The sequence below is a fragment of the Bos indicus x Bos taurus genome, chromosome 3 (genome assembly GCF_003369695.1).
Source record: "Bos indicus x Bos taurus breed Angus x Brahman F1 hybrid chromosome 3, Bos_hybrid_MaternalHap_v2.0, whole genome shotgun sequence".
NCBI lineage: Eukaryota > Metazoa > Chordata > Mammalia > Artiodactyla > Bovidae > Bos > Bos indicus x Bos taurus.
The window spans coordinates 43,251,140-43,270,535 of NC_040078.1; the positions used below are offsets into that span (position 1 = coordinate 43,251,140).

Sequence of the window (19,396 nt, forward strand, 5' to 3'; positions counted from 1 at the left end):
GGCACACAGAGGAGATGGGGAAGAAAAAATAAGAACACATACATGACACTGTTCCATCCAAATCAGGAGTTTCTCTAAGGGATAATTTCAGTTACTCACTTTCCCTCCAGCAAGAATTCAGCATTTGTTTCTCACTAATTTCTGACCTTTTTCAGTTTATAAACAAGCCATCATACCTATTTGACAAAGTTTTATTTTCCCATCTCCTCTGAAAGTGATTTGTTTTCTTCTGAACTATACACATAGATATATTCTTGTGGTAAGCTATACATAACAAAGTTTACCATTCTAATCATTTTTAAGTATATGGTCGCAGCAACAGTTACATTCACATTGTTTGCAGTCATCACCACTGTTCATCTGCAGAGCTACGTTTATCATCCCAAACTGAAATTCTGTATGCATATACTACATTTTGTTAATCTATTCATCTCTAGTGAATATTTGGGCTTTTTCCACTTTTTCAGCAATTGTGAATAACGCTGCTATGAACATTGGTGTACAGTGATCTGTGTGAGATGTATTTTTTCCAGAATCATCTTACCCAAGGTGTTCTCAGGCTATGAAGTATATCTCTTAGAGGATAAATCTTCATAGCAACTTAATAGAGCTACTAATCTTTGTTGGGTAGGGACAAATAATATTTCATTTTTTTCTCCCTTTGTGTCATCTCTCCTTTGCTATTTTCTGTTTTCAGTGTAAATTTCAAACGGTCACTAAATAATCTTAAAACATGAAATCCTCCACATTTCTCAGTTCTCAGTCCTTATTTTTCTTGACCTATTAGCTACACTTAAGTTGATCAGTACCACCTCTTTGGAGAACCTTCTTCATTGTAACATGAGGAAAACCTTGCTGGTCTCTTCTCTCCCTGTCTAGTGCCTATTCTCTCTGAGTTTCCTTTGCCCATACCTCCTCATCTCCCGATTTCTAAACGCTGGAGTACCCCTGGGCTCAGTTTCAGCCCTTTTCTTTGTCTGATCCAGTCCCAGTGGCTTTAAATACCATTTAGATGCTGATGGTTTCCAAGTTTAGATCTCCAGACCAGATCTCTCCTTTGAACGCCAGACTCATCTTTCCTGCTTCGAAGTCTAGTAAAGCGTCTCCAGTTTCCTGCTTCTTCCCTTACCACCCATCCTCACACATGCTCCTCCTGAAGTTGTCCCCTTTCAATGACTGGCCCTTGTGCTCAGAAACTTCCAATGGCTTCTCACCTCACTCCAAAGGGAAGGGAAAATAGCTGCAGTGGCCTGCATGGCCCTAGGCTGGTGCCACTCAGTGTGAGGGGGACCCGTGTCAGGCCGTGACTGTCATATCCGGGCTATGAAGAGATAATTACAGAAAGAGGGTAGGCAAAGAATCTGCGTGCAACGCAGGAGACCCAGGTTCAACTCCTGGGTATTCTTGTCTGGAGAATCCCATGGACAGAGGAGCCTGGCAGGCTACAGTCCATGGGGTGGCAAGAGTCAGATACGACTTGGCAACTAAACTACCACTAATTATAGAAAAAGGGTAGGGCTTAGAAATTTTCATTGCCAGCTCTCGCCTTTTTCCCCGAATAAAACACAGTAAGAAGTTTGTTAGCTTAGGTAGAAAAGGCAGAATGGTTATAAATTAATTTGATTCATTTTTAGTAAATTCAGATGATAGGCATGAAGTATATAAATGGACAGTATTTATGCCCATGAGATTCTTATATACTTTTCCCAGGAATGTTAGAATTACACTGACAAATCACAGTGGAAAGATAGGCTTATTTTTGGAGAATTCTTCCAATGTGGGTCTTTCTTTTTTTGGCTGAGGTATGCAGCATATGAGATCTTAGTTCCCTGACCAGAGATCAAACCCGCACTCCCTGCATTGGAAGCTCAGAGTCTTGACCACTGGACCACCGAGGAAGTCCCCAGTGTGAGTCTTAAATACTCAGGTCCATCAAATGTGCCAGAGGCATCTTTTTAGGTTTATTTCTATGGAGCATGCCAGGTTCAACAGTAGGGTGTGGAGACTTACATTATCAAGAATAACAAGCTACTTACAAAAACAGATCACTTCTTTAATTGTGATTTGGGAATGGGGCAAATTTCCAGGGATTAATCATCACCACAGCCAAGAATAACTGACCAGGAAAGAATGATCTCCAGTTTTTTTCAGAAAGTTGTCTGCTCATTAGGTAATGTTAAAATGGGAAAAAGATGGAAAGCTTTTAAACATTCCAGCTTTAATATTTAATTTTAAATATTCCATGAGGAATGCAGCCATCACAGAAGTCTGTATTAGCTGGTAGATAGCCTAGCATTTAAAAAAAAATCACTGCCTTTCGACAGAGTGGTTTTATGTCTAGTGAACCTATCAATAAAAAATGGGTCTTGTATTTTGTATACCTTTATATTTATTTTAGTAATTCATTTTAATATACAATGAATTAGAGTTTTTTTAATCTGTTTTTTAAAAAATCAAAGACAGACTGGGAGCCATCACTGTTGTCTTACAACATGCCCCACTTTGAGCCTGCTCCCTCTGTGACCTCACCTCCCGTCTCTCACCCGGCCCCTCCACTGCAGCTGACTCGCTGATTCTGCTGGTCCTCTAGTGCTCCAGCCAAGCTTCCCTTCTGTCTGTCCAGGTGTCCAGATGGCTAGCTTCCCCACTGCTTACAGTGAGGACTCCTTCTTAGTGAAGCTTTCCCTGCCTGCCTGTCAAAAAAAAAAATATATATATATATATATATACCTTCTCCCCTATTCCCACCTCCTGCCTACAATCTCTCTCTCTGTTCCAAAGTGCTTTACTTTCCTTTGCACTTTTCGCTATTTAACACTATCTAATAAAATGTTAGCTCCAAGAGGGTGAGGATTGTTATTTGTTTTATTCATTGCTTTATCCCCAGAGTCTAGAAAGTACCTGGTACATAGTAGGTACTTGGTAAATAGTTGTTAAATAATTGAGAAATCTGAAATGAAATATACCGTACATGTAGAAATTATACAGGGGACAGGAAATTCCTTGGAGAAACTCTGAAAGCTTGAAGCACACACTCACAAAGATGGGAAAGGTAGGAGTCAGCATTTTCAAAAGTTAGTTGGGATGCCCACTTCTTCTCTGTTATAGGGAGGGAGATTTGCCTAATCTTTCAGCATTGCTATTGCTAGAGCTTACTTTGTGCAAGTGAAGGCTGACTCTTTGTTATTTTCCTTATTTGTAGGCCCTTCCCCGATTTAACGAGAAAGGGGAAGTCTGTAAGGCCCAGATAATGAATGTGAGCTGGTCGGCTGATCACAGAATTATCGATGGCGCTACAGTGTCACGCTTCTCTAATTTGTGGAAATCCTACTTAGAAAACCCAGCTTTTATGCTACTAGATCTGAAATGAAGATTGATCAGACATCCTTGAACTTTCTGAGCTTCCAAAGAACGCGAAGAGCCCAGCTGTGCAGCACACGTTCCTCATTGCAGTTTGTATTGTAAATGACTTGTAACATATGATTATGGTTCCGAGGCACAAAGTGGATCAATTGTTGTGTTAGGCTTTTACTGAAAAGGAATAATGGTGTACTAGTTCTCCCAGGTCTGTCACATTTTATAGGTCACAGTATAACTTCTTAATATGGTGCTGAGGTCTTTGTGTCCATGGATTGAAACTGGCAGGAACAACACAGTGAATATTACTGAGACAGACAGCCATATACAGTATTTGCCCTGTTTTCTCTCTCTCTCTCTATTTTTAAATTTTATTTTAAACTGACTCTTAATGAAACTTAGAGAGTTTCATTACACTTAGTTGGGAAAAGGAATTTATATGCAAATATATTTTCTATTTCCCCACAATAATGCAAATTATTTTATGAAGTAAGTGCAATTACATTAACCTTTTAAGATACCCAGGAGTCTGTTGTTCTGTAGCTATTATCATCTGTAAATGTCTTATTTGTATAAAGTAATGTCTTTTAAAAGTGAAAATTATAAGCTCATCTTAAAATGTCCAATTATAGTTTTGTAACCTATAAGGCCATTGAAAGTATTTGTTTAAAGTGGATAAACTTTTAGAATTTTGGTAATGTTTTAGTGTTTTATTGGGAGAAATTTCACTTTTACAACCTTGCTTCAATGTGAGGAAGGTACTTGAAATGTACCAGTCACTGACATTGTCTTACATTGAGAAATCCATTACCTTTTAATTTTATTTTTATAAATAAAATTATATTTTTATTTTATAATTAAAGTAAAAGTTAAAGTAAATTTCTTGGTCTTCAGCTAAAAAGGATAGACTAAGAAATTAGAGTCTGTTCCGTTCTCCATATCCTGAGAAGGAATTTGAATCAGGGGAGAGAGAAGACTAATGGGTAATTATGGACATTAAAATAAAATAATAAATTTTGCACAGAAATAAAGGTATCCTCATGATCATTTTTTAAGAAGCCCACTTGAATCAGAAAGTCAGGTTGTTTCTGATATTATCTAAGTGAATCCTGTTGTTCAAGTGAAGTTTTGTGACAGAAAAAGTTGTTTTAATGTCTTTTTGATTTTTTTCAAAATGGAAATCATGTGTAAGTCACAAAATAATGGGTCTAATGAATGTTATTCTTTTTAAAATTCAGATAATATGAAGACTTGCAAAGAAAATAAAATCATCCATAATCCTACCACTATTAACAGTTAGATCAAGGTATCTGTATACATGGCTGTTCTTTTTATGAAAATGAGATCGTGCTGGATCTATTATTTTATAATTTGATTTTTAATTTAACATTATATTATCAGTCAATAAACGATTCCATATTATATTATAATCCTTTTAAATGGCTGCATAGTATTCTATTATTTACATTTGTTATACATCTAAATATTAACTGTATACTAAGTGTGGTGCTAAGTAGTGGGTATACAATGCCTATCCTCATAGTTCTTGCCTTCACTGGGCTTACAGTCTGGGGTGGAGACAGATACTTAATAATCATAAAAATAAGGATATAGTTAACCTCTAAGAAGAGAAAACAGAGTGCTATGAGAGCATCTAGTAGAGGTTATTGATCTCATCTGGGAAACTCAGGAGGGGGTGTACCATAAGTTAACCAATTCTGTATTGATGGCATTTACAGAATTTTAAGTGAAGAAAGGCATGATCAGTAAAAATTTCTCCTTCACTTAAGAAATGTGAAAACTAGGAGAATAGGAGTTTTGAAGTGAATATGTAATGTGTGCTCAGTCACTCGGAGAAGGCGATGGCACCCCACTCCAGTACTCTTGCCTGGAAAATCCCATGGACAGAGGGGCCTGGTGGGCTGCAGTCCATGGGGTCACTAGGAGTCAGACACAACTGAGCGACTTCACTTTATTTTTTCACTTTCATGCATTGGAGAAGGAAATGGCAACCCACTCCAGGGTTCTTGCCTGGAGAATCCCAGGGACGGGGGAGCCTGGTGGGCTGCTGTCTATGGGGTCATACAGAGTCGGACACGACTGAAGCAACTTAGCAGCAGCAGCTCAGTCACTTCAGTTGTGTCCAACTCTTTGTGACCCATGGACTGTAGCTTTCCAGGCTCCTCTGTCCATGGAACTCTCTGGGCAAGAATGCTGGAGTGGGTAGCTGTTCCCTTCTTCAGGGGACCTTCTCAACCCAGAGATCAAACCCGTGTCTCCTACACTGGAAGTGGATTCTTTACCACTGAACCGTCAGGGAAGCCTGAGTATGTAATAAGTTCCCCTAACAGTCCAGCATCATTGGCTCAGAATAAATACTTGAGCTATCTATTCTATCACAAATCCCTGCCATTACCACCTTCTCTCTTGTCTCATCCTTTGAGAATTCGGTAAAGGATTGGCTTCCCATTGTGTGTGCAACCTTTAAGATAAGAGGATCCCCTGGAAGGGAGGAGGGGGCCAGGGGCACAGTCCTAGCAGCAGTGCTGATCCACGGAGCTCCACACGTCATAGGGTGGGAGTTAGGTAGAACAGGGCCTTGACCATTTTCCTAAAGGTTGAAATTTAAGGGGAGAATTCAGGAGATTCAAGTTCTTCACTAGCATGTTGGGCGGTTGGGAGATACAAGATGTCCATGGGGGAGAAGCCAAAGTTATTGGCCCCAAATTATTGTTGGGAGTGCCCAACAAGAAAATCAAGGTTCCATTCATTATGTAGCACATTCCACTGATTCTGAAAAAGAAGCACAATAAGGAAGGAAGTTTGCAGGTCAGAAGCTCAAGTGGTATTAATTTTCATTTTAGAAATCAAAATGTACCAAATCCTGAAACATTCCAAGAAGTGGTTATGTAGGAAGAGAGCCCAAAGGCCTGTTTCGGCATTTCCTGTGGCTTCCAGTCAAAGCGGGTCCCAAAGATCACTTGATGGGTTTCTTTGCTGATTTATAAGTAAACTATAGTCTAAGAAATAGATGGCACTCGCTTAGCACTATCCTGCAGCACTAAAAGTATAAAACCTTTCCTTGAAGTCTTCAGAATTCTTTAACATTCACCCTGTAATTGATTAATTACTTTGCACACATTGATTACTGAATATGTATTCAGTTCCAGGCCCTGGGATAGACATTATGGATAAAGATGGAGAAGATAGATGATGTTTCTCCCCTCACAACGAGAGCTCTGGCTGGCAATTAATGTCTTCACCAGAAGTGGGTCTGTGCCAGTAACACAGAGAAGAGCAGTGTTTCCAGAGTTGAGTTGTATTTTTGGTCAGTTCTTAGTGGTGGTTTTGTTCTTCCCTATAAACTGTTTTCTCACCAAGACTGGATCATTGTGTCTCCTTAACACAGTAGCCATGCCTCATCAATTCTGCCTCACAAACCATACACATAATTGTAAGATAGACTCTATCCTTAGGCCACACAGGCCATTCACGCTCTTCAGAAGGTTATAGTTTGGGGGCTTCCCTGGTGGTCCAGTGGCTAAGATTCCAATCTCCCCGATGCAGGGGACCAGGGTTCAATCCCTGGTCGGGGAACTAGATCTCACAGGCCACAATGAACAATTTGCATTCCACAACTAAAGATCCTGTGTGCTGCAACTAAGACCCAGTGCAGCCAAATAAATAATTTTTTTTAAAGGTTGCTTTTCATGAGGCAAGCAGCAGAGGGGACACCTACATGACCCTAGACATTCATTTAGGAGCAATACATGAGAGTTGTACCATCTGAGCACTGTATTTTCAGAGCATATAAAATAGCTTCTGATTAAAGTAACATCAGTGAGTCATCTAGCCTCTATGCTCACCTCATATTGATAGAGAGGGGAAAATTGAGTAAAATTCGAGACAATAATTATGATAGTGTCAGGCATCATTAATGCTTTACATATATTAATTAATTTCATCCCTCCAGCAATACTGTGTGCGTGCTAAGTCACTTCAGTCATGTCTGACTGTTTGTGACCCTACAGACCTTAGCCCCAGGCTTCTCTGTCCATAGGATTCTCCAGGCAAGAATACTGGAGTGGGTTGCCATGCCCTCCTCCAGGGGATCTTCCTGATCTAAGGATCAAACCCAAGTTTCCTGTGGCCCCTGCACTGCAGGCAGATTCTTTACCACTGAGCCACCAGGGAAGCATCAGCTAAGTACAATGATTTCCCCTGTTTGAAAGATGAGGAAACAGAGTTTTTGTACTTAGATGTATGTGGATTAACATACTCTAAAAGTGTAACAAGCTAATGAGTATATGCCACTTCATGTTCCAAATGCCAGGATGGTCCATAATTTTATGCTATTTGAGCAATTGTGGGCTTCCCTGGTGGCTCAGATGGTAAAGCGTCTGCCTGCAATGCGGGAGACCTGGGTTTAATCCCTGGGTCGGGAAGATCCCCTGGAGAAGGAAATGGCAACCTACTCCAGTACTCTTGCCTGGAAAATCCCATGGACACAGAAGCCTGGTAGGCTACCGTCCATGGGGTTGCAAAGAGTCGGACATGACTGAGCAACTTCACTTCACTGAGCAATTGGTATTATTGGGCTAAAAGGAAGAAAGTTTGTCTTAGGGGTCTTAGCAGTTTGAAATGCTGCCCAAAGGCCTTATGTGCTCCTGGTACCAAAGGAAGGGGTTTGGAGCATTAGGAATTCTCTGTAGCAGTAGTTTATTAGAGGGGCCTGGCAGGGCTACAGCCCATGGGGTTGCAAAGAGCCAGATGTGACTGAGCAACTGAGCACACACACATTGGCCCTTTGCGGTCTTAAGCTCCCATGACAATGAACAAGTCCCATTCCCTGAAAACAACATACAGTTTATTTTCCATGCCTTGGCTGGGCTTATTTCTCCACAAAAAGAAAATCCAGAACAAAAGTGACTTCCTCTTTTAGACCTCCTCTGACTGTGCCTCCCTAGGTCTGAATCAGTATCTCTCTTCTTCTCTCTCTCCTCACAACTCCAGCAGGACTCATTCAGTGATGTAGCTGGATGAGTTCGTCTGTCTTCACTGCTGGCCTGTGAACCCTCTCAATGGCTCAGTTGGTCTGGTACTCAGTATGTGCTGGTTGACTTAAAAAGAAATCTGTGTCCTGGATGAGATTATGTTTTTTTATGAAGTCCTAATGTAGCATAAAGATCGCCAATGACCCAGAAAAGTATAATTGGAAGCAACCACGGCTACAAAGTGACTCTTGTATCTATGGAATGGCTCTGAATGGCTTGCTACAAGGAGAGAAGTATCTAGAGGAAAATGAATCTATTCAAATCTTACAATTGGTAAGGAGGCATTTGTTTTAAATTTTTGTGTTGTATGTCTATTTCATAGTTCATTGCAATTCCTCATTTAATCAGGAAGTTTAGTGCTTTCAAGCTCATTTTAAATTTTATAAAACTCGGATCAGCATTTTGCTATTTAAAATGCCTTTTTACAAATAATTCATGTATGCCACTATGAAGTGAAGTGAAAGTTGCTCAGTCATGTCTGACTCTTTGCAATCCCATGGACTATACAGTCCTTGGAATTCTCCAGGCCAGAATACTGGAGTGTGTAGCCTTTCCCTTCTCCAGGGGATCTTCCCAACCCAGGGATTGAACCCAGGTCTCCTGCATTGGAGGCAGATTCTTTACCAGCTGAGCCACAAAGGGAAGCCTGTATGTCACTATACTATGTGATTAAATCAGTAAATCAGTAAGTTAATAAACTAGGTAGTTTCTCCTTTTTGACATAGTAAATGCATCTATAGTGTAGGTAATGTTTTCCCATATAAATAATGTTGGGAAACTTGGTTGTGTTATTTCCTGCTTGACATTAGATAAATCATTACTTTGTTTAATCATATGCCACTCTACCATGTGATTAAACAAAGCAATGATTTATCTAATGTCAAGGAGGAAATAACACAGCCAAGTTTCCCAATATTATTTATATGGGAATTACTGATTTACTGATTTATGCCCTGCCACTTTCAGAAAAAAATTTAAGAAAATAACTGTGTCCATAGTCATAATCACCACATTTGAGAATATTATGATTGTCATTGTTGTATTGTCATTTATAGCTACCTTTATGAAACATTTTAAATTAAGCATCTTAATACATTATTTTATTTAATCCTAACAACAACCTTACATAATGTCATCTTTTCACTTTAATGATGAGGAAGCAAAGTCTCAGAAAGGATAACTTGCCCATGTCCCCATAGTAAGTGGTGGAGAGGGGAAACACAAGCAGACCTGTCTTTAAAATCAACCTCTTTCTTTTCCCCCCAGTTTTATTTTATGATTGGACTTACATACACCATGAAATGATTACCACAGTAAGTTTAGTGAGCATCCATCATTTCATAAAGCAAAGTCATAAAACATCATTTCATAAAACAAAGACTCTTAAGTACTTCATCATACTTCTGCCCAACCTAGTATGATTAATGCCGTGGAATATACTCTCCCAGTTCCCTAAATTTGTATTTAAGCAAAGTTATTCCATTAGATTGGCTGTTTTCTGAGCTGCCCAAGACAAGGGAAAATGGAAGAAAATCTTCTACGGGTCTCAATTATCCTAGAAAAAAAAATTTCCTGTAATTTTACTTTAACATTGATGGTATAGAGCGAATCTGACGCCAGCATAGGTTTCTGTCTCCAGAGTGTGTGTTAGTCACTCAGCCATGTTTCCTCTTTAGGTAGAAAAGGGAGAGAGGAAACCCGTGTTGCTGAATGTTTACTATGCACCAAGAACCATGCTCAACTCTGTCTGTCTCAGTCTTCATAACAGCACTTCACAGAAAGTATATCAGAAGTAGGTTTGGCTATATTAAGAGGGACCCCAAAAATGATGGCTAAGCAACAAGAAAATTCTTATCTCTCTCTAAGGCCCTTAGCTGGAATGGTGTCTCTTCCCTATTAAGTCCTTATAGATCAGACTTCTTCTAGTTTTCTGTTCTGCCATTCCTTTGTCATACTTGTCTTCAACTGTCCAGAACAATCCTTCAGCCATCACATCTACATTCCACACAGCAGGATGGAGGAAAAAGAGAAGTTATCTCTTAGGGAAGATTCCTAGAAACAGCTCTGGACACCACCCTTACATCCCACTGACTATTAACTTTTTGTCATAGGGCCACACCTAGCTGCAAGGGAGGCTGGGAAATAAGTGGCTTTACACTTAGCTAAGTATTATGTTACTACACGTGAAGAAAATGGATATTAGGGGACAATTGCCAGATTGTGTCATAGAAGATATTTTCTTCATTTTAGGTTAGAGAAAACTACAAAATGTAAAGTGATGTCATATAGCCACTAAAGTGCAAGCTGGTGCTCAACCCAGGTAAGTCTGCTTGCTGCTGCATTGTATTATCTCTTAAACAGAACAAGTGCTCTGGCTTAGGTTAATCAACAACAGAGATTAACAGATGGGTTGAAACATTATCAAATAAAATGCCCTTTCTCCTGACCTTTGCTCCACATTTAATTCCATTTTGATCAATCAGTGTCTTCCTTGTATCCAAAACTAGTTAACATTCCCTTGGCACACTGAAGTGAAGTCTCTTAGTCATGTCTGACTCTTTGTGACTCCATGGACTCTAGCCTACCAGGTTCCTCTGTCCATGGGATTTTCCAGGCAAGAGTACTGGAGTGGGTTGCCATTTCCTTCTCCAGGGGATCTTTCCAACCCAGGGATTGAACCGGGGTCTCCTGCATCGCAGGCAGATGCTTTACCGTCCCTTGGCACACTAGTTAAGATTGATTTCCAGTTCTTTGTGGTGAAGTTATTGGAGACTCAGAACTCTCTAAATTTAAAAAATTGTATTGTTGATAAATGTGGAAGTTCAGTGTTGAATGTCCATAGAACCATTTCCTTTTCCTTCTGGGCACACAGTTACATTTTTACAGCTTAGCCTGCAGACAGATAGGGCCATGTGATTATTTCTAGCCATTAGAATATGGGTAGAGATGATGTAGACCATTTCCAGATGTGGCCCATTAAACCTCCCAAGAGCTCCTCCATACTCTCTTTCCTTCCCCTCTACAGCCCCGAAGCCTGCATGTTGGAAATGACAGACATACAAGGTGGGAAGCACCAATATTTCCAAATGACTAGGTGGAGCAAGGGCTTCCCTGGTAGCTCAGCTGGTAAAGAATCTGCTGGCAATGCAGGAGATCCCAGTTCAATTCCTGGGTCAGGAAGATCCCCTGGAGAAAAGATAGGCTACCCACTCAGTATTCTTGAGCTTTCCTGGTGGCTCAGATGGTAAAATATCCGCCTGTAATGCAGGAGACCTCGGTTCAGTCCTGGGGTTGGGAAGATCCTCTGGAGGAGGGCATGGCACCCACTCCAGGATTCTTGCCTGGAGAATCCCCATGGACAGAGGAGCCTGATAGCCTACAGTCCACAGGTCACAAAGAGTAGGACATGACTAAGCACAGAACAGGTGGAGAAACCCCCACCACCCCATATTCTGGCACTAATTGGTTTACATATTCAGTTCAGTCACTCAGTCATGTCCGACTCTGCGACCCCATGGACTGCAGCACACCAGGTTTCCCTGTCCATCATCAATTCCCAGAGCTTGCTCAAACTCATGTCCATTGAGCCCTTGATGCCATCCAACCATTTCGTCCTCTGTTGTTCCCTTCTCCTCCCGCCTTCAATCTTTACCAGCATCAGGGTTTTTTCAAATGAGTCAGCTCTTCACATCAGGTGGCCAAAGTATTGGAGCTTCAGCTCCAACATCAGTCCTTCCAATGAATATTCTGGACTGATTTCCTTTAGGATGGACTGGTTGGATCTGTGCAGGTGAAAAATAAACTGGTATTGTTTGAAGACCCTTATTTTGAGACTAATCTCAAAATAATACTCTAAGCTATCCAGTGCAATACCCACAGCCAAATATGACTATTTAAATTTAAGTTTTAATTATTATGGCTATTGTGCAATTGATATGTGACTAGTGTAACTGAGAAGCTGATTTTAATTTTATTTAACTTTTAATAAATTTAAAGAGCCACATGTGGCTAGTGGCTACCATATTGGACATTGTAGGTACAGAATATGTCCATCAACACAGAAAATTCTGTTGGATAGGGCTGCTCTAGTTAATAGTTATTGAGAAAACTTATTTTTAAAATAAAGCCCCCTCATGATCAAAACAAAAACAAACAGAAAACCTCTCTACCTCTTTAATAGCTAATTTCCCTCTGTCTAAAAGAAGACTCAGGGAATTCCCTAGTGGTCCATATGGTTAGGACTGTGAACTCTTATTGCCAAGGGCCTGGGTTCAATCCCTGGTTGGGGAACTAAAAATCCCAGAAAAAGCAGACTTGAAACACTTCTTTCTTGCATTGTTACCTCTACCTGCCATTGCAGGGACAAGCTTCCCGTCCTGCTCCTTCCTGCCTTTGCCTCACTTGAGTTCAATTAATTAGGATGAACCAGTGAACTTGAACTCCTTGCAGTCTGACTTTCTTCCCCACTACTTGCCTGTAATCATGGTGTGCTTGGCAAGAGGTCCAGCCACATCTCTCTTCCTAGTGTCTACTAAATAGTTCTCTCTGGATCTACCTTTCTCCTGAGCTTGTTTTCACTCTTTAGCAACTCAAGGTTGCCACACGTTTCAGCGACATCTCACCGGACAGACCAGGTCACCTCTGAACTATTTATGCTGAACCTGAGATCAGTCATGTTACCATTGTTGTCCCATCAAAATAACCACAGGCTTTTTCATGTGACAGAAGGCATTCCTATGTAGGCAAATATTGAAGGTAACATGAATCTTTGTGCTCAAGCTCCAAATTAAAGAAAAATAAATTCATTAGGAGGCAGTCCCAGTACTGAGCAGAAGGGCTCTAACCACAAGCTAATTTGTATGCAAGTCAGAGTCCTCTGAGAGAACTCTCTGCCAGCTTGCTAAACTGAGCAGAAGAATTTGGAGACAGTCCAGAGGAGAGCCACAGAAAAAGCCAAAGCATGACAAGAATAATTGCAGTCCTATTAGAAAGAGGCCATCTATATCAGGCTTTTACTGAGTACCATGTGGAATGTTACAAGGCAAAGCATGGGGGAAAGCTGCTGTGGATCCTAACAAGAGACGGCAGAAGAAATTAGAACAGGTGGGAGATCAAGAATTAGGTCTGAGTTAGGGGGGAAGTCAGGGAGGTTAAAGATAGGCTTACCTGCATCTCAGCTGAGGAGGGGGCAGCCTCCCCCCACAGGTAGCACAGGGCTCCTGCCTGCCCGCATTCCCAGGGAGCCATCTGACAGGATTAAACTTGCAGTAAACTATGTAACTTGAAGTTTGCTGCAAGAAGCTTCTAAATATGTGGTGCCAAGTGCAAGTTGCTCAGTCATGTACAACTCTTTCTCACCCCCTGGACTGTACAGTTGCTCAGTCGTGTCTGACTCTGCGAATCCATACAGTCCATGGGATTCTCTAGGCCAGAATACTGGAGTGGGTAACCTTTCCCTTCTCCAAGGGATCCTCCCAACCCCAGGATCAAACTGCATTGCAGGCGGATTCTTTACCAGCTGAGCCACAAGGGAAGCCCAAAATATGTAGATAGTTCTAAAAACATGGTAAGAATGGAAAGTAAAAAACAAAAGTTATAAGCCAGTACAGAAGTCTAATCATCTGGAACAACCTAGCAATTTAATTTCCTTGAAAAATGCAACCAGAGTTCAGACTGCAGTAACCAAGGCAGATTAACTAGGTTGATGGCAGGTATAATTAAGTAATTGGAAACTGCAGGCATGAATATACATTTGAACATGACTGACAATTTGAAACATAATAAATGTTCAAATGTGACAGAGAGGAGTCCACAGGCTAAGCCATCACACCAACAACTCTGCAAACCAGTGCCTCACAAATTGCACCAGAACCTGGCCTTAGTCCTATTTTGTTTCTGGCATAAGATGAGAAGGGCCTTGGTTCAAGCGTTCTGTGGACAGAGCAGGATAAACTGTCAGAGAGTTGGTGTAATGTTTTAAAACGACCACTGTCACTGACTGCACTTCCTCAAATAAGTTTGTGGATATTAAAAGTATTGATATATAAATGCTATGCTTTCCAATTTCTTTTTTTTTAACTTGTTTTTTTTTTTTTTTTTGCCTTTCTTTCTTTTTCAAGTCCAGTTGCCCTGAATGAATACAAATATATAGATATACATATACCCTTTTCCTAGGTTTGATTCCTCCCCCAAGAATAAAATAGAATATTTACAAAACAAAACCCCGAAAACCTCTTAAAAACCCTATAGAGTTTGAATTTCACTATTTCTTTTAAAAAAACAACAACAAAGTTCCCGAAAGCAACAATAACAAAAAAATTCAACTGATCTTGGCTCAGGGGTTTCATTCAACACAAGGAGCTGGATGTGGTGAGTGTGTGACAAATGGACCCCCCCAAAAAAAAAACAAAGGCAAAGAAAAAAACCAGATAAAAATGAAAAAACACAGTGCAGGGATGTATGAGGTAAACAGGACTGGCCTGTTGAAACCAGACACCAGCCCACATGGGTTCACCAGGGCTGCAGGCCCTAGTAGACATTTGCCTCTCTCATTTCTAATTTCCTTTGATATTCTCACAATTCATCTCTGAATGTCCGAAACCTGAGTAATTCAAGTGTTCCTTGGTTTTCCCATTTTATTAAATTTTCTTTATATATGTATACATATTTTTCTTCTCCTTTTGGTGTTAAGCTGTTGCTCCTCTGTGGATACCTCCCCTCCCCACCAGTATCTTCCTCCATCCCAGCCCCTGCTTGGCCCACCTGGACCCCCCTGCCCAGTCTGGCAGGTTCCCAGGATGGAGAGTGTTTGAGGTGGCTGTCGGGAGTGCAGACATCCCTGCTGGCCCTGCCTGGCTGCCTGCACGGCTGCTGCTGCTGTGGGTCCCGCTGTTTCCTCCCCGGCTGCTGCCGCCTCCACCTTTGCTGGGAGTGGAGCGTGGCGTGGAGGCCGGCAGCTGGTCGAACAGCACTCCTGTGTACATGATTCCGTTAATCTCTCCTGACATGTCAATACTCTTGCTGTCGTTGGTGCTGGTCAGGTTCGTAGCTGAGTCCTGGTTGCTCTCAGAGGCTTGGCTGTTGATCTCATGGACGCTCATGGGCAGCTGTGCCGTCATGGCCAGGAAGTTCTGCTGAAGTGCCTGCTGCATCAGCTGCTGCTGCTCCTCTGCCACTAGGGCCATTTTCTTCTCAGGAGGTTCCCCATACTCCAGTTTCTCCTGAAGCTGCTCCAAGGCAGCCACCTGTGCTGCTACGGCCGCTTGGGCTGCTGCTGCCTGGGCCACCACCACTGGGTGACCAGGGAGACTGGCAGGCAGCTGGGGACTGTGATGGGGATGGCCACATCCTCCTCTTTCTTGACCTTGGGGGCTGGGGTGATGGAGCTGCCATTGGTGCTGGTGGCCAGGCCCAGGGAGGACACAGGCAGCTTGGGCGAGGACCGCATGCTGTGGGCCCCGGCCGGCAAGTAGGCAAAGAGGGAGCCCCCAAAGCTCTGGTGCCGGCCCTCCCTCCGATTGCTGCCGATGGCTGCCTGGAGCTGGTTGGGGTTGCTGAGGCCACTCTTCTCACACTCCTAGGGGTACAGGTACTTCATATACTGGGTTCGCAGCATGAAGGCAGCACTGGTGATGGATGTGGGCAGGTTCAGTCCTTTGGTAATCTCCCGCCACGGCTTCTTGTTGATGACCTCCACCAGGTTGCCCTTCTCCATCACCGGCACATACAACATGAACAGGTCGAGCACCTGCTTTGCCACGATGGGATGCGGTTCACAGGTGTCCCTCGCTTCTGCATGAAACTGAACAAGTCATCCAGGAACTCCTTCCTCTTGTGGTCTGCGTCCAGTTTATACAGCTGCTTGAACTGCTCCTCATATGTCCAGTCCCCGTGGTCTGGTGGCTGCAGCTGAGGTGCAGGACGGGCAACCCCTCCGGGGACAGCCGGGCCAGTTCCCGGGTGCTCCTGGCCACCCAGTGCCGGGATCCACTGTCCGGGCGGAAGGCTTGGAGCAGCTGAGCCTTGTGGGGGAACAGGGCTGAGGGGCCCAGGCTGGCGGTGCCCCGGGGCCCAAGCCCCTCCTCATCCTCATAGTCCTCATCCTCCTCGTCCTCTTTGTCGTCCCTCAGGTCTTCCTCCAGCTCCTCCTCCTCCCATTTTGGCTTCAGGTCATCGTCGAAGCCTGCATCCTCAAAGCGGCCATTGCCCCCGGGGAGGCTGGCTGCCTCCCTGCCTCGGCTGGGTCGGGTGGGTGAGCCCGTTGCCCCCTCCAGGACCACATCCTCATCCTTTGAGCTGGGGGGGTGGGTGAGGGGCGTCCTCCGAGCTGGGACTGGGCGCATGGCGGCCAGGGCGGCCATCTGCACCCACTGCATCCAGGCGCTTTCAGGCTCCCTGTCCTCTTCCGGAGTGACCCTGGTGCGGGCTGGGGGTTCAGGGGGCGGCGGTGGCTGCCGGGCCTCCAGTTCTTGGTGTGCCTGCTGCTACCACAGCGGTAGCATTTCCATCACAGCCTGCAGCTTCATGGCCCTGCAGGCCGGGCCGCCCTGGGCACCAGGAGGGGGCCATGGGGGTGGCCCATGTGGGGAGAGGGCCTGGCTGCACTGCAGTGTGGGGGCCGCGGGGGAGCCAAGGCAGTACAGAGTGGCAGGGGGCAGGGGCAGGCGCCGCTGGGCTCAGGCTGAGGGCTGGCTGGGCATGCCAGTGGCCGGTGGGCGACACCTCCTTTCTCACACTGGGCACCAGGGAGGCGGGTGGGAAGGCAGGTGGCGCCAGCTGGCAGGTGGCTCAATCACGTGTGTACAGAAACCAACTGCCCCAGCCTCACCGCGCGGGGACGCTGGGCGGGGCTCAGGGCCCGCTCTGGGGCACATGCCCCACGCCTGGCCTCCAGCCCAGGCCAGGAGCTGCACGCTGCTGGCTCCCGGCCACTGCCGGGTTTGTGCCTGCTTTCCAATTTCAATAAAATGCTGTTATTTCCATAAGATGTTTCTTTTCAGTTTGTAATACTTTCTTAATACAACAAAAATTCTCATAGCTCCCATCTTTATGAGCTGTTAAATGTTCTGTGAAGTATTTGTGGACATATGAAAAAATCATTTTCGTGGTTGCTTATTGAAATGTATACCAAGTTTCAAAAGTTGGATTAATATCCTAGAAACAAAGTATTATGTAATTCATATAAAATTATCCAGTAAAAGTTTAACATTTCTATAGAAATAAAGAGTAGTGCATAAAAATAAAAGCAGAAGGAACATATCTTTTCAGTATTATGAGGTTAAAAATACCTTAACATAAGAAACTAGTGTAATTTGGGGGTCAATATTTGGCAGATATGGAAGGGCTATTGTTTTTTCTCTTTTTTTGTTTCTTTGAAAAAAGACTATAATAGTTTTTATTCTCTGTTCATCTGATGTTAGGTTTAAATTGCCCAAGGAAGTTGAATAATATTGATTATTACTGCTTAGGCTCTATATTTCATATGAGAATTATCCTTGCATAAGAAAGATAGTTTAAGGGAAAGACCTTGGCAAACCACTTCATCCATAAGAGAAATTATGTTTTGTTCACTTGTATTTTGTTTGCTGAATAACATATTGTTTATAGAGACTCACAGCATAATTAACACAAATGAGGATTAAATCATTTCCATGACTTTCTAATTTTTGACCCATTTCCAGTTCAGTTCAGTGACTCAGTCACATCCAATACTTTGCAACCCCATGGAGTGCAGCACGCCAGGCCTCCTGTTCATCACCAACTCCCAGAGATTGCTCAAATTCATGTCCATTGAGTCGGTGATGTCATCCAACTATCTCATCCTCTGTCATCCCCTTCTCCTCCTGCCTTCAATCTTTTCAAGCATCAGGGTCTTTTCTATTGAGTCAGTTCTTCACATCAGGTGACCAAAATGTTGGCGTTTCAGCTTCAGCATCAGTCTTCCAATGACTATTCAGGACTGGTCTCCTTTAGGATGGACTGGTTGGATCTCCTTGCAGTCCAAAGGACTCTCAAGAGTCTTCTCCAACACAATAGTTCAAAAGCATCAGTTCTTCAGTGCTCAGCTTTCTTTATAGTCCAACTCTCACATCCATACATGACTGCTGGAAAAACCATAGCTTTAACTAGATGGACCTTTGTTGGCAAAGTAATGTCTCTGGTTTTTAATATGCTATCTAGGTTGGTCCTAGCTTTTCTTCCATGGAGCAAGCATCTTTTAATTTCATGGCTGCAGTTACCATCTACAATGATTTTGGAGCCCCAGAAATAAAGTCTCTCACTGTTTCCATAATAAATTATTTTCACATAATATTTTCTTGTGTCTCCACTATTGATTGACTTAGGGAAATGATGTGTTTGTGTTTGTATGTGTATATCTATCAAAAATGACAGCCAGCACAAAAATCCAAAGTCACAAGTACATTTTAAGTATGTGCATGTGTGCTCAGTCCCTAAGTCATGTCCAACCCTTCACAACCCTATGGACTCAGACCTCGAGGCTTCTCTATCCATGGAATTCTCCAGGCAAGAATACTGGTGTGCGTTGCCATTTCCTCCTCCAGGGGATCTTCCCAACCCGGCGACTGAACCGCATCACCTGTGTCTCCTGGATTGGCAGGCCAGTTCTTTACAACTAAGCCACCTACATTTTAAGTACATTCCTGGTTAAATACATTAACTTTTTATTATAAAACACATATTTAATAATAGGAGAAAAAGGGAATAATTAACATTTTTAATGAAATGCTTTTCCCAGCCATTTTAATAACCTCATTATTAATGATTGCAACTCTGTAGAGTCATGTGGCAGAAGTCATGTGAGACTGACCGGAATCTAGGAGCTCAAGCTCCAGAGGAGAGACGTTTGGTGCCTAATAAATTTCCTACCATCTCCTCAGGAAATAGCTCTGTTTTGTTAAACAAAGTGAAATGAGTTAGCATGTAGTTATAACTTTCTAATATAGGTATCAAAATGTGGAGAAGAG

General features: G+C 42.8%; 1 protein-coding gene and 1 pseudogene across 1 annotated transcript in view; one reads left to right on the forward strand and one right to left on the reverse strand.

The window, feature by feature from the left end:
• The window catches only part of DBT (dihydrolipoamide branched chain transacylase E2), a 40,590-nt gene extending 35,793 nt beyond the window's left edge, over window positions 1–4,797 (forward strand). The window contains exon 11 of the mRNA XM_027536402.1: window positions 3,203–4,797. Coding sequence (XP_027392203.1) covers window positions 3,203–3,370 — 168 coding nt within the window. The 3' untranslated portion in view covers window positions 3,371–4,797. The remainder of the gene's footprint in view (window positions 1–3,202) is intronic.
• Window positions 4,798–14,942: 10,145 nt separating this feature from the next.
• Window positions 14,943–17,124, reverse strand: LOC113890488 (annotated as a pseudogene).
• Between the last annotated feature and the right edge of the window lie 2,272 nt (window positions 17,125–19,396).